Genomic DNA, 16,337 nt, shown 5'->3' on the forward strand with positions numbered 1-16,337 from the left:
CACCAGGAGTGCAGCTATGACCAGAGTAAATCTGCACTAAGGATCCGTGTTTACAGCGGGATCGGTGCGTCATGCTAGTCTCTCGTAAGGCCATGCTACAGTGAAGCTGTACTTTGACGGTGCCTGCCTTGTATAATCCACTAAAATACTCACCCTTTTCAGTGCAGCACTACAGACTTAACTATAAATTGCTGCCCACATTTTTAGGCCTGCCCCAGGTTAGTGTTGCAGCGTGGAACATCAAATTCCCCTTTTGTCACATACAAAATACCGCAATAGCAAATTCACTCAACACATTCATTGGTGGGGCCCATAACACCAACACTCATACTTCATTGATCTGCTTCCCTAGAGGAATAGGTTTCCAAACGCTGACATGATAGGAATATCCATACCTAAACCCTAAATACATTGAATACTTTATTAACTCCGACCTTGTGATATTCCCCTCATTGGGTGATGAATCAATTTAGTTGTTTTGTAGTTTAATGATCCAATTCATTTATCTATACTCTTTTCTTATCCTAGTTTTCTCTTTCAAATAATCAACACAACACATTTATCAATTAATTAAATTTTGTTTATCTAATAAAATTGCAAATTGTTAGAAATCATCATCCAAACCACAGAACATCATATTTATCTAATCTGGCTAATAGTCGTCCTCTAAGTCAGTCAAGTTATGGAAAAACCTTTAAATTCATCAAAGTCAGGCCGCAATTCAGTCTCTCAAAAATTCAGGATAACAGCTGTCCAGCAGTGTCACCGTCCTCTCCGTCAGCATAACGTCAGGAAATCGAGTTCGTCAAAGAAGAGAGAGAGTTTTTTTTTTTTTTTAGTTCACTTCTCTACCTACTTTTATAATGAAATTAATGTCAAAATGTATCAAGATTGGGGTTTTAGACTGTCCTCATTGGTGGACATGGGGTCAAACGGTAAAGTTCTCACATAGTCCGCAGGATTAAGTCATCGCACTTGCTGGTTCCGGTTTTAAAGACAGTCCATTGTATTATCCTTGGCGAAGCTCCCAGAGTGTCCTTGGTAAGAACATCATTTCCTGGGATCAGGACTAGGCCATTGTTGCTGGCAGTGATGCATGCGCACTTCACCAAGAACCTCGTGTGTCAGCAGCAGTCACGTAATACGTCTCGTTCAGCCATCTTGAAATAGGCCAAAATGGTCAACTTAAGCAAAACAAATACAAAAACGTAATTAAAACATGGAAATGGCTAATAAAATGTTAAACCCTCACTAATTCCCTTATGTGTAAGTAATTATCTAGCAGAATAGCAACATTCAAAGCGTTTATACTCACTCAAAGATGCGCAAGTTAACAATTACATCACAAAGCAACATATATCATGCAGTATTCTAATTTTCTACTATTAGTATGCGTACATATGTTAGTATACAATTAGTTTAGCCATGCTAAGTGCAATTCCCACATGTAATTCTTTTGTTAATATAATTGGTAAGTCTTCACTTCAACAAATTAATAAGGTTACTATTAGTTGATTATTCAGATTAATATAAACATGCAAATGGGGGGGGTATACAAAATGTTGTACTACCCGCTCCAGCAATCCCCCCTTTGGTGATTATATCACCACACCAACAACATTTTTGTATCCCCCCTTTTACGGAATTTCAAAGTGATTTCTTGTTTTATTCATATTTCAGTTTCCCCTGTTTCTTCTCTTTTTACTGTTTTATACATACTCTCCTTGATTTCTTCCAATTCTATTTCTTCAAATTCTGTTTCTTGTTTCTTATCTCTTCTCCTTAAATTTTCTCTTTTTAACCTTTTCTGATTTTTATACTTTCTACGACAAATACATCCTAATCTAATTATTAATACTAAGAAAATCACACATGTTAATGGAAATAATATCTTTCCTAAAAATGTACTACCTAATTTAACTACAAAATCTTTAATAGCTGATAGTTTCTTTCCAATCTTTTCCCAAACACCTTCAACCTCCAGCGGTGCAATTTCGTTATGCAATTCTGTAATATTCTTAATATAAATTTTCAAATCTCTACTTTCGTCAGGAATGTAAGTACAACAATGTTGAACTTTTAGCATTCCACAGACTCCACCCTCTTTTGCCAATAAAATATCAAGGGCAAGTCGATTTTGCATTACCATAGCACGCATGGCAACCATTTCAGTTTTTACCAATAAGAATCCTCCAGCGGTGCTTGTTGACAAGCGAGCCACTACTGTTGAAAGTCTTCTAATTTTGTTTGCATTCAGTGATATTCCCACTGCGGGTATCAGTGCTCCAAAAATTTCACCCACAATTTCAGTCCAAGATTCTCTCTTACCACGTGCTAAATATCTACCTAAACTATGTACACCATCTTCTCCTCTATCCATATGAAAAATCTTTGGAAAAACCAGGCCAACATAACATGTGCCATACCAATGGTCTGGCAAACGATAATATGCCCTGTTCCCACAAATGAAATACAGTCCTGGAAAAACTGGATCTTTTCCACCTTTAAATCCCCATCCTCCCATGATTCGGTATGTATCATGGCACTCACTATTCCCTACAAAATAATTATCATATGCTGTTTGATTCCTTCTAATACACAATTTCCCTTTCTGAGGCCAATCTAAAGCCATAGTTGGACTCGTTTCCCCTTTCAAGTGTTTCTCCATTTCTACATCCCAAACTGCTTTCTCCACTTTCCCTTCTGAAGCCTTTCTTTGCATTTTCAATCTCCTTTCTTCAACCATATCTAAAAATGTCTTCTCCTCTTTCTTTAAACTGCAAGTCAAGTTATTTCTAAATATATATTCTAATGTTAGTTCATTAGTCTCTAAGAAAAATTCACCTAATACATTTGCAGGTTTTACCTTGTTTAATTTGTTAATTGCTGGTACTTGTGAAAATATAGTATCTACATCTGAAAAATAATACTCTAATTCACCTGTTTGATAAAGTAAACTAGCTATTACACTACATGTTATTCCATAAGTTACTGGAAGGTGATGATAAGTCACTCCTTCAGATACCGAGGCAGGTAACTGCATACATACATAGCAATCTCTTACGTCCATTGTTTTTACATATTCATACAACAATTTTGAAAACACATTATTAGAAAAATCTGATATAGACCTATCTTTATGCAAATAATTTTTATCTATTCTAGTCGGAACTACCTTTTGAATTTTCCCTATATTAGTTATGTTATCACTATGTCCTTCTAAGGTATCTATAGTAACTTTAAATGAGATTAGTAGAGCAAGTATACGTCAAAGAAGCATTAATAATCCTGTACAACAACAACACATTTTACACCATCTCCTAAAGAATGTACATCTACCTTTGCTACTATCTATGTTTGCCATCTTTGCTAAAACGGACCGTGTCTTTTGACTTGGCCTCTTCTACTTCACAACTAGTTTTCTAACCCAAAGCTCTAAGCACCTACATGGTTCTAGCAGTTTTTGTCTTTTTCAGTATTTTATTGTCTTTCCATCAGTAGTTTTCTTGTCTCATTCAGTTTGGCATTTCATCATCTTTCACTTTTCCTTCGTTTTCTGTATACAGAATGTCCTGAACATCCGCTTCTTCTCCAATTTCGGACAAGATCACTCTCAAGACTTTCGATTATTCTTCTTCTTCCTCAACCACTTCCAGTACAACCACCTCTGGATTTCCTTGGCTATCCGCCTCTTCTTTTACTTCAGGCAGGGCCACATATGTCCATTCCGGTGATTTATACTTCTGGTTAGGTTTCCTTGTTCTTTTGCTTTCTTTAACCCCAATTGTTTCTTCTTCTTTAGATTTCTCCTGACTCGTCACTTCATTCACCTGTTCAGCCCTTGGTGAATTTACTCGTCAGTTGATATCTCAATCTCTTTATTTTATTCGGCCAAACGCCGTCTTTTGCTGCTCTTTTCAATTTACTCCCTTTATCGTTCTCTTCAGTCCTCCAAGCTCTCTTTCTTAGAACTCGGCCTTCTGGTACTTCATCTTCCCTTTCCTCTGACTCTGTTTCAACTTGCCTTTTACTCTCAACAGTTTCTTTTTCCACCACTTCTTTTGTTTTCCCTACTTCTGTCCCTCCTCGAATCTCCGGCACGTAACCTTCCTGCTGACTACTTGTCCCTACTTCTAACTGGATGTTGGAGTTCCCTACACCTCCTCGGGGGTCTACCGCAATAATCTTTCCCTCTCTCTCTGTATCTGGCACCTTTTTATCTAAGTGTGTTGTTTCAGGTGGAATTTCTCTTAATCTTTTATCTGGCACTTACTTCTCATGAATCTTTTATCGTCTCTCCACTGTCTTTTTCTTTGTTCTTCCCTTGTTCTTTCCTGGCAGATTGTGCTCTTTGTTCTGTCTCTGAGTCTGAACTGGTATCAGAAATCTGTAACCTTCTCCTCAGGGAATTACTTCTGGGGACAAAAGTTAAATTCGGTTCTGTTTCCCCCCTTTCAGGGTTTTCTTTGTCTTTTGGCTCTCCGTCATCCAATTCAGTACTAGATTCTGATTCATTAAAATACTCCTTTTCTGTGCTGTCGATTGGATTTGGAATTCTCAAAGTATGGCTTGCATGGATCCAGTTCTTTAATCCAGCACACTTCACAGCTGTTGTTGTGGTCAGGATGACTTGTCTTGGTTTTCCCCACCTGGGAACCAAACCGTTTCTTCTTCTGTGGACTTTTATCCTTACCCAGTCCCCTGGGCTTAGATCATGGGCTGACTTCTTTTCAAGGGTGGTGGCATCCGCTCCAACCTGATGAAACACAGAATGAACTGCGTTAGCCAGGCTTTTACAGTATTCCAACACCATGTCATCAGTTATAGTCATCAGCTTGTTGACTGGTATAAAAACGTGGCGCATGGCTCGTCCCATGATGATTTCATGTGGACTCAACCCTGTAGTTCTGTCTGGAATTGATCTAATAGTCATGAGTACTAGAGGCAAGACATCAGGCCATTTCATACCTGTGGCTAAACACATTTTCCCTATTCTGTTTTTGATAGTACCATTCATGTGTTCTACTACACCATTCAATGCTTCACAAATCAGTTTTATGATCTCATTATGGAAATGTCCTCCTCGGTCTGATTCAATTGTCACTGGGAACCCAAATCTAGGGATAAATTCCCTCAAAAGTAATTTTGCCACTGTCATCCCATCATTTCTTCTTGTTGGGAACGCCTCTACCCACCTGGAAAATAGACATACCATGACCAAAATATACCTCAACCTGTTACAGGGAGGCATTTCAATGAAATCCACTTGCATTCTGGTAAAAGGCCCTCCTTCTCGACCTATTGTTCCTAGACTCACTACTGTCTTTCTTCCTGGATTGTATTGCTGACAAATTAGACATCTCTGACAAAGACTTTCTGCTACAAGTCTGAATTTTGCATTATACCAAATCTGCTTAAAGGACCTAATCATAGCGTCTCTCCCTATGTGTCCCTGTCCATGATACATCCGTGCCATGGCAGACATCATGCTAGCAGGCATGACTGGTCTTCCATCTCGATAGACCCACACATGATCTTTCTCTCTTGGTGCACATCCTGTTTTTACTCACTGTTTTATTTCTTCCTCTTCTGCTTCTTCCTGCAATTGTCTTACTTCTTCCCATGTTCCCACAGTGTTAGTAAACATTGGGAAACAAGAAATCACCTCCTTTTCCTTAGCCCGATTGATTGAATTCTGATTTCGTGCACAGTATTGCGCCATGTCATTTGCAAATGTGTTACCAGTGGCAATATAATCACCACTGCGACTATGGGCAGCACATTTTACAACAGCTAATTGCCTAGGCAGCTGTTTCGCCTCAAGCAACTTTCCAACCACCTCAGCATTCTTAATGGGAGTTCCACTTGAGGTTAGGAAACCTCTCTGCAGCCATATCTGGCCGAAGTCATGGACTACCCCATAGGCATAGTGGCTATCAGTTATCACAGTCACTCTCACACTTTTACCAATCTTGCATGCTCTCGTCAAGGCAACGAGTTCAGCTACTTGTGCTGATTTTACTCCTTTCAAATAGGATGCTTCCATTACTGCTGCAACTGTACATACCGCAAATGCTGTACTCAACACTCCATCATCTGTCCTCAAACAGGATCCATCAACAAACATAACATAATCACTTTCTGGTAAGGGTTCATCTTTTATCTCAGGTCGTGGTTTTGTACAGAAATCGAGTACATCCAAACAGTCATGATCTGCTTCATCTCTTACTTCCACATTCTCTGCATCTGGCAACAGTGTTGAAGGATTCACATTCACACATCTCACAAGACTCACATTTGTTGCACCCAATATGACCTTTTCATACTTAGTCAGCCGACTGTGTGTCATATACTGAGTACGACTCCTTGTTAAAAGGATCGCCACATCATGAGGCACAAACACTTTCACAGGATACCCCATCACAATTCCCTCACTCTGTTCCAAACTTCGACATGTAGCAGCTACTGCTTTCAAACACCCAGGAAGGGCTACAGCTACTGGGTCCAACATGGATGAAAAATATGTTTTCCATGCTTCTGTACTAGAACAGAGAGTGCACATCCATTTCTCTCACTATAATACAACTCAAACTCCATTTCATAATCAGGCATTCCTAATGCAGGTGCTTCACACAATCCTTCTCTCAATCTTTTGAATGCTGTCAATTCCTCTTTGTTCAAATCAATTGGATCTCTCATCACTTCTTGTCAGTCGTACCAAAGGTTTTGCGATCAATGAAAAATTGCGAATCCACTGACGACAATATCCAACCATTCCCAGAAACATTCTCACTTCTCTTTGGGTCATTGGTGGACTCATTCTCTTTATGATCCTGATTCTGTCTATGGTTATTCTTCTCAGTCCTTTTTCAATGTTATGTCCTAAATATTGTACTTCTTACAAAATTGTAATTTCGATGGTGACACTTTTAGTCCTCCATCTGCCAAATGATTCAGCAAAGCTACCGTGTCTACCTCACAAGCTTCACGGGTTTTCGATGCCACAAGCAGGTCATCGATGTATTGAACTAGTACAGAATTTTCTGGCATCTCTAGACTTTCCAAAGACTTCTTCAATAGCTGATTAAATATGGATGGGCTTTCTGTATACCCCTGTGGAATTCGGCACCACGCCAAAATACGCTCACCGAAACGAAATGCAAAGATTTGCTGACTGTCATGATGCAAAGGGATGGAAAAGAAAGCATGGCATAGATCAATCACTGTATACCATTCTGCCTCATGGGGAATCTGATATAAAATCACAGATGGATTTGGTACAATGGGCCAAAATGGTACAACAATTTTGTTTATCTTTCTCAGATCTTGCAATAACCTGAACTTCCACCTAGGCTTTTTCAGTCCCATTATTGGTGAATTACATGGACTACTCATTATTTCTCTCAACATTCCTTGTTTTATCATTTTCTCAGTCACAGGAGTAACTCCTTCGATTATTTCAGGTGTCAATTTATATTGCGGGACATTTAGGTAACTTACTCCTTCTTTTACTGTTCTTTTTACTGGGTCTACGTTTCTCATCAATCCTACGTCTTCTGTGAAATCCCAAACTGCTGCTTTTACAGATTGTTTTAATTCTTTTGGTAATTCGTCAGGGTTAAATACAGCATAGGTTCCAGTAACCTCTTTCTCCCTGTTTGCCATTGTCATTTTATACAGCACATCATCTGGTATTTCAAGGGCTATTCCATCTGGAGTACAAAATATAGTGCAGTTCATCTTGCCCAATAAATCTCTACCTAACAAGTTCACAGGACTGGTGTCGCACACGACAAACCAGTGCATTTCAGAGAATTTCCCTATACTAACTTTCACTGGTTCTGTAAGGTATGTTTTAATCTGTCTGTTGGATACACCAACTACTTGGATCGTTTCATCCGAGAGAGGAGGATTCTTGACATCAGCTGATCTAACAGTTGATCGAGTAGCACCAGTATCAACTAGGAAAGTAATATTTTCATTATTAACTTTTCCATCTACAAATGGGCCTGTCTGGTCTACTTCTAGAGTTGCGCCAAGCACGCACTCTTCTTCCTCCCTTCAGCACCGTCAATAACCCTCTTCTGAATCGCTTTCATCGCGTTGCAGCCAATACTGCGAAGCAGCGCTAGCGCGTGGTGACTTATTTACCTGTTCTTGGTTGTGGAATCCATTTTCCTTACTATACTTCTGGCAATTTTTGTTCTGTGGAAAAGGTGGTTTTGGCACCTGATTCTGTTGTCTTACAACCTGCTGTTGTCGCTGCTGTTGACCACTCACCTCATTCTGCACCTGTGGATTCAATGATGCATTTTCATCATTAGTACTGGGAGGAAATTTACACTCGGATTTCCAATGCCCTAACCTACCGCAATTATGACACGGAAATTTCTTTTTAGCTTCCTCGATATTTCCTTTACCTTTCCCAGGATTAAAATTTGGTCTTGACCCTGCTTGTTCTGCTAATTGACCTTCCTGTCTCTCTGGTACCTTTACTTGTGCCCACATAGCCTTTTCTTTCAATTTTCGCTGTTTTGCTTCAATTTCATCACTGAAATATTTAGCATGTCTCAGTACTTCATCTATTTTCTTATTTTGCCAATCTACGGTATGCTGCTTTATCATTTCACTAATTTCTGGACGAAGACCATATACAAATCTGTATACAAAACGACTCAAATCCTTTTCACTTAGATTTCCATCTCCACTAAATTGTTTAAAGGCCAAAATCAACCTCTCATAATAGGCATGTACTGATTTTTTGCTTTCCTGATGTGTTCTATCAATTTTTACCCAGTCTGTCTCTTTAGGAGGTACTTTGTTTTTCAAAAATGCCATAACCTGTTCATATTTCTTCATTAACTCGGGGTCTGGAGCTCCTGTTTTTGGATCCCTTGGGTATTCCTGTGTCGGACAATCTATCATGATTTTGCACTCAGTCCATAGATCTGCTGGTACTATTATGTCAAAAAAGCTATTTAGATCAATCCACAATACTTTGGATAATTTTACAAATCTGTCCACCTGTCTATACCACTCGACGGGTTTTTCATGTAGTCGAGGGAAATTATTCGTAAATGACAAAATATCCTGTCTAGTCAATGGGACATGTATATATCCTCCTCCTGGAATCTCTCTCATAGAGCATTCTGTCACAACCTTCTCTTTTTCTCTGACAGAGAAAGCTGAAAAGGTTTTGTCTGAAACTTCATCTCGTTTTCGATACCATCTACTTTTCCATTTGTCCACGTCTCCCCATTTTCTCAACAAAATAATTATCTCTTTAATCTGACCTATTCGTCCAGTGGTATTCATGTTTTCAATGTCTTTTTCAGTGAAATCTACCCGATATGGTTTCTGTAGTGCTTTTACCTTTTCAATATCAATACCCATTTCATTTGCCACTTCTTCTAATCTTTCATGGAGACTTTTTGCCCTCCATGTTACGCTTTTACGCAGAAACAAAAACTCTTCATCTTGGTAAGTTTTTAACTTTTCCGTAGGGATAGTTCCTACTATTAACTCTTCCAGTACCATTCGTAGTTAGGCCACATCTATTGACTGAGATTCTTTGTCTTTCTTCTGCAAGCTTCTCAACCATTCACTAAATTCCTCTGTAGATGGTCCTACTGGCTTCTCTACATTTCCTTGTCCAAAATCCTTTTGTGTTTCTGATATTGACTCCACTATTGTTATACGCCTTTCTGCACAGTTTTGGCCTACAAACGAGTTATTTGAAAAATTCGGTTCTATCATACTCATAGTCTGTCTCCATCAATTATCATTCTGACTCATTCTTGGTTGTTCAACCGGTTTATCACTTTTATAAGGGACCGTCAAACAGTGTTCGTTATCTTTTTGTTTATCAAATATAGGCATTACTGGACCTATCGTTACTGGAACTGTTACTGTTTCCAGATTTTTAGTCAATTCTCTTATTTTCTCTGTTAATTCTAGAGTCGTTTTCGCTAGTTCTGCTGAATTTTCTTCATTTATTTTACCTCCGGACTTCTTCTCTACTTCTCTAATGGAATTGTTCCTTCCCAAATCTTGGAACTCTGGTTCCGTTTTTATGATTCGTACTGTTTCTTTCATTGGGGCACTTGGGGTTAATATTTCTGGTTCTGGTCGATATGGGGGTGGATTTTTATAGAACATGTCATCAAGAACATCATCCTCTGACTCATTCACTCCATACCCTCTCGATTCCACATTATGCCTCTTTTCTACACACTTTCTACCTTCATTCTCTCCTGCAGTTCTTACGGGAAACAAACCCTCAGTCATACTCGCATTCCGCCACCTTCTCATTCGATCATCATGCGTCTCATATACGTATGATCTGCCAAACATATATCTATATCCTCTACCACTTCTCTGTCTTTCTCGGTCATGCATCTCGTCTTCCCACTCTGTCAATGCTTCAAATTGTGTCGGTCTAGGTCTTGGTTCTAAATTCATCATTTTCTCTCTTAAATTTCTCAAGACTGCCAAATTAAATGAACCATGTTCTGGAAAAGCCAACACTCCGTCCTTTTTAGTATATTTGACCCAATTGTCTAACTAAATAAAAGTGTGATATCCATATTTTGCAACCATAAAGGATGCAGGGGTTTTCGGTGGAGGAAGTAACTGTCCTTCCCTTGTTACAATCGGTTTGTCCTTTTTAAACCACTTTTTAATTCTACCAAACCAAGACTTTTTCTCCTTTTCTGGTGGATCGTAATACATTTTCCTGTCTTCCGTGTATCACTAGTCCCTCCTTACAACTGTACCGCTATTCTGTCCAATCGCAGCGCGACTCACACTAACGCACCAATACGGAGCGTCTACGTCACTTTTACAATTCTCCAATCCCAGCGCGGCTCACACTAACGCACCAATATGGAACGTCTACGTCACCCTGTACTTCTCCACTCCCAGCGCGGCACACGCTAACGCACCAATCCAGAGCGTTTTACGTTTCTGACCAACTGTCCAATCCCAGCGCGGTCGTTCTGATAGCAGCAGCTGCCGCAGCTCCTGCTCCTCTCTACCCCTCCCTTACAAAATCCACTCGGTAAGTTTTTGTTTCAAATTTACAATTCTGTTAGTAACAACATAAACACATCACCATTGTCCGCTTCGCTAACCAAAGAATAGCAATAGACCTTTCTCAGGAAAATTCAGTCTTTCCCGAGAGCAGCGCTTACCTCTGCCCTACTACGGAATCGTTACTTCCGTTGATAAAGTAGCACATCCCTCTACCTTACCCTTCTAACAAGCATTAGCCAACCGTTTCTCCAGAATTAAGACACATAGTTGGAGACCCAATGCTCCTGAGAAATAAAACTAGAGTTTCACAATTAACCCGAATGCCTTTACATTCACGCACTTTAATACGAGAAAAATGTAGTACATTCACACAGAATCCTGTCTTTCCTGAGAACAGCGAACAGTCTGTCCTACTACAGAATTATAACATACGTTAAAGCAGCGCTTCCCTCTACTTTGTCCTTCTAGCAAGCTCAGAGAACACCTGTTACCTTTCCAGTGATAAGCGTTATCTGAATGCCATTTGGACTCCTGGTACTTAAGACCAAAATTTCACAGGTGACCTTCGCTATCATACACACTTTTCTCACACAGAAAATGTCTCTAATGGCAACACACGACGATGTCACCGAATCGAACCCAGACAATGCGTCGTGCAACTTCAATCGTTATACGTTTCTCCCTGTGTACCTACAGGGCAACAACAATTCCGTCTTTCCCGAGAACAGCGCTTACCTCTGCTCTACTACGGAACAGTTACAAACTTCCGACTTTCTACATCCCAGAAGCCATGCAAACAACACAAAACTTGACGTGACTCAACATAGAGTGTTAGTACATAAACCAATAATCAATAAGCAATTTACAAGCTATATTCACCAAACCAAAACAATAAAAACCATAACTCTGCTACCAGAAAAACTGTTGCAGCGTGGAACATCAAATTCTCCTTTTGTCACAGACCAAATACCGCAATAGCAAATTCACTCAAAACATTCATTGGTGGGGCCCATAACACCAACACTCATACTTCATTGATCTGCTTCCCTAGAGGAATACGTTTCCAAACGCTGACATGAAAGGAATATCTTTACCTAAACCCTAAATACATTGAATACTTTATTAACTCTGACCTTGTGATATTCCCCTCATTGGGTGATGAATCAATTTAGTTGTTTTGTAGTTTAGTGATCCAATTCATTTATCTATACTCTTCTCTTAAACTAGTTTTCTCTTTCAAATAATCAACACAACATATTTATCAATTAATCAAATTTCGTTTATCTAATAAAATTGCAAATTGTTAGAAATCATCATCCAAACCACAGAACATCATATTTACCTAATCTTGCTAATAGTCGTCCTCTAAGTCAGTCAAGTCATGGAAAAACCTTTAAATTCATCAAAGTCAGGCCGCATTTCAGTCTCTCAAAGATTCAGGATAACCGCTGTCCAGCAGTGTCACCGTCCTCTCCGTCTGCATTACGTCAGGAAATCGAGTTCTTCAAAGAAGAGTTTTTTTTTTTAGTTCACTTCCCGACCTACTTTGATAATGAAATTAATGTAAAAATGTATCAAGATTGGGGTTTTAGACTGTCCTCATTGGTGGACATGCAGTCAAACGGTAAAGTTCTCACAGAGTCCGCAGGATTAAATCATCGCACTTGCTGGTTCCGGTTTTAAAGACAGTCCATTGTATTATCCTTGGCGAAGCTCCCAGAGTGTCCTTGGTAAGAACATCATCTCCTGGGGTCAGGACTAGGCCATTGTTGCTGGCAGTGACGCATGCGCACTTCACCAAGAACCTTGTGTGTCAGCAGCAGTCACATTATACGTCTTGTTCAGCCATCTTGAAATAGGCCAAAATGGTCAACTTTAGCAAAACAAATACAAAAACGTAATTAAAACATGGAAATGGCTAATAAAATGTTAAACCCTCACTAATTCCCTTATGTGTAAGTAATTATCTAGCAGAATATCATTCAAAGCGTTTATACTCACTCAATGATGCGCAACTTACAATTACATCACAAAGCAACATATATCATGCAGTATTCTAATTTTCTACTATTAGTATGCGTACATATGTTAGTATACAATTAGTTTAGCCATGCTAAGTGCAATTCCCACGTGTAATTCTTTTGTTAATATAATTGGTAAGTCTTCACTTCAAACAAATTAATAAGGTTACTATTAGTTGATTATTCAGATTAATATAAACATGCAAATGGGGAGGGGGGGGTATACAAAATTTTGTACTACCCGCTCCAGCATTAGCACTAAGCCCTGAAGACTTCCTTCTGATGCTACCTGTACGTAGTTACCGGGCTGAGCTGGATAGTTGTTCCGCTCATGCAGCCAGCACCCGTGTATACACTCCGCATGTGTTCATGTGCGACCAATATGGAGCCTTATTTCCCAGCTTAGGAGCAACAGATTTGTTTTAAATGGCAGACACTAGCGGCTAGCACTCCCAACGTATTTTAACAAAGTTTACAGTAAGTGAGACTCACTCACAGTAAACGTCCAAGCTAGGTAGTCAAAAAGTAAGGGGTTAAATGGGCCAGACCTTTTCTACACCTGCATAATCGCCACCATACATCACTCCTGTATTTATTTAAACTCACATGATGTTGCTATTTTATCCTGCAGGCACAATCATAAGTCAGAATTCTTCAATTTCTCTCTTAATTCACACTTCCTCCACTGAAGTCCAAGGTATTCCTTCGCCTGTTGATTCTCTAGGCCAATGCCATGCCCAGAGGAACCCACCAATACCTTGAAAACCTATTCCACCATATCCAACTCCACTTTGATACCTGGCTATTTCATTGTTGTGCTTCGGGTTTTCATCTAGGGTGCAGCTTCACATCTTCAACATTGGGCACTCTTCTGATCTCTTCTTTGTGGGTGACCTAGCGCATGCCACACACAACAAATCTAAAATGGAGGTCTGAGTCATCTAAGAAAGCTGCTAAGTAGCACAACTCACATTTTCCTCTCTCACCCCTATCATTAACATTTACGTCTGTCCTCTAGCACAAGTGCTCAAACTCTGTTCATTTCAATTCCAGACATTAACAGACAACGCTCAGAGTTACATTTGCTGTGAGAAGCTGTAAACCAGAGGAATAATACAGGAGGGCTGGAGCAGAAATGCTACTGGATTAAGTAAAAGTTCCCTCTGTATTAGTTGATCCACAACTCTGAAACAATCCCTATAACATACAAAAAAGAATTAACTGGGGCTTAAACCTTTCATTTAGATGTAACTGTTCATCTTTGAAATGTCCTACCACTCCTTCAGAATAATCACCAGATGAGGCTCGAACTATTTACATTGTCTGTGCTCTAAGCACATTTTTATTTATGTCCAGTTTAATAAGGAAAGGAAAAGGTCTTTAACTCTAGCTCGGGCCAAAATGGGCTGCTTACACAGATCACCTCCTTTGCGCATGTCTGACTCTGTTTTTAGGTGCGGTTACTGGTCCTGCTCCACCTTCTACTTCTTTTTAAAGAGAGTTATCTTGTAATTTTTTTTTTTTAAAGAGTTGTGCAATGTTAGGTCCTAAAGTGATCTCAATTGGTGATCTCAATTGGTCTCAACAATTTTGTAACATTGCATTAAAATCATTGTTTTATTGTGTGTACATTTTTATTGATTTAATTTTCCGAAATAAACCTCTACTTACTTACCAGATGGGACTCGCCAGACCCCTAGTCTAGGACCATCCCGACCCCTGCTTCACAATCTGCACTAATCTACACAAAAACACACTTTTTAACAAGTACAAAGCCAAGCAGCCCTAAAAGTGAAAAATCAAGACCCCAAAAGCAACTGTGAAAGGCACTTTATTGGCTTTGATAACGGTTAGATCCTCTGTTCCAACTATTACAAGTATCTAAGATCATTGCAAAGGTTGCCCTCATACCTCCATTATGCACAGACCAGCAATCTATGATTTGGGGATTCTTGTTATCCAAAGTTCGGGCATCAATCTAGCACTGCATAGAGTAACCACGCACTGCCCAATTGTTAATTATAATAAAGCTGCTAAGTGGCAGCTGAACTTCAACCCTTATGTTTATCAACCCTAGCATTTCTTTACTTTCGTCTTTAGATAAAATGTTCTCTGAATGGCCATGCTTGGCACTACATTAAACAAATTAAACAATTAAATATATTGCAAACAAATCTCTTGCCCCAGGATGGTATAGAGTATGCTAAAATTTGCCAATAAGTAAAAGTATTTTAACAGTAAGGAGGCAGTAGCAAACAATATAAATGTATCAAAAGATTTGTTTATATATGAAGATCTGGAAAAGATTCCAATTTTGTGTGTGGGAAGAGCTGTTACCCTATTACAACTGTCTTTATGTATTTATTTTTGAAAAACAGGTAAACAAAAAGTAACGCAGTTTCTTCTCTTTCTTTCCAACAGGGCCACGCACAATTGGTCCGAGAGGTTGATATTGAAAAGGTGTGTGCGTTTGAGAATCCTTATGTAGATGCAATTAAGTATTTATGGAATGATCCTGGGATCCAAGAGTGTTACGACAGGCGACGGGAATATCAGCTCTCCGACTCAACAAAATAGTAAGTATATTACTGCAGTAAGCTGCATTTCACTTACAAATGATTCACATTGCAATGAAAATTGCCCTCTGGATAGGGTATTGGATCTACATTGACAGTCTAAACTAGAAGTTCTGAAAAAGGGCCTGCATGCATTGCAGTTTAAGCACTTTATGGGCAATATCTGCAAACTAAAAGGAACACAAGTTTTCAACTTCCTATCCCTTTCTACTGAGGTCACTATGGGGACCCCTTTTCTCGTTTCATGCTGCCAATCTGTTAGATTCCAAGACTGACTAGGATAGGGAATTTTCATATTTTATTTGATCAGTTTAGTTAGAGGTGAAGGAAGTGACTGATTATAAATAAGCTTACACGACAAGTGACACAAGTTCATGTATCCTAGATGGGGGGGTGGATTAATTTACAGGTTGCATTTCAACATCTTGGCCAGGAGGGACTACACTTAGTCCAGTTATTAGATCTACTCCCAGAGCAGGTATGCAGCCAAATATGTGAGAGTGTCAACGTCTTCAATTTTGAAACATTGATCAGGGTTATATTCCTATAATATTACTACCACACCCCAAAGGCTTCCATAATGTTTGGTGAAAACATAATGAGACGGGGTCTTTTCCCTTTGACTGGAGTTTTGGTTGGAGATTTTCAGGTAGGTGATGTAACTCAATGATGACTCCCTCACGTGTGTACCTAATGTTGGTTTAGT

The 16,337-nt window shown here is 39.3% G+C and overlaps 1 protein-coding gene across 1 annotated transcript in view; it reads left to right on the forward strand.

Annotated features, from left to right (window-relative positions):
- LOC146866105 (guanine nucleotide-binding protein G(q) subunit alpha) overlaps positions 1-16,337 on the forward strand; it is a 446,860-nt gene that overhangs the window by 314,580 nt on the left and 115,943 nt on the right. The window contains exon 3 of the mRNA XM_085633332.1: positions 15,477-15,631. Coding sequence (XP_085489458.1) covers positions 15,477-15,631 — 155 coding nt within the window. The remainder of the gene's footprint in view (positions 1-15,476; positions 15,632-16,337) is intronic.

This window comes from Triturus cristatus, chromosome 2_1 (assembly GCF_964204655.1).
Source record: "Triturus cristatus chromosome 2_1, aTriCri1.1, whole genome shotgun sequence".
Classification (NCBI taxonomy): Eukaryota; Metazoa; Chordata; class Amphibia; order Caudata; family Salamandridae; genus Triturus; species Triturus cristatus.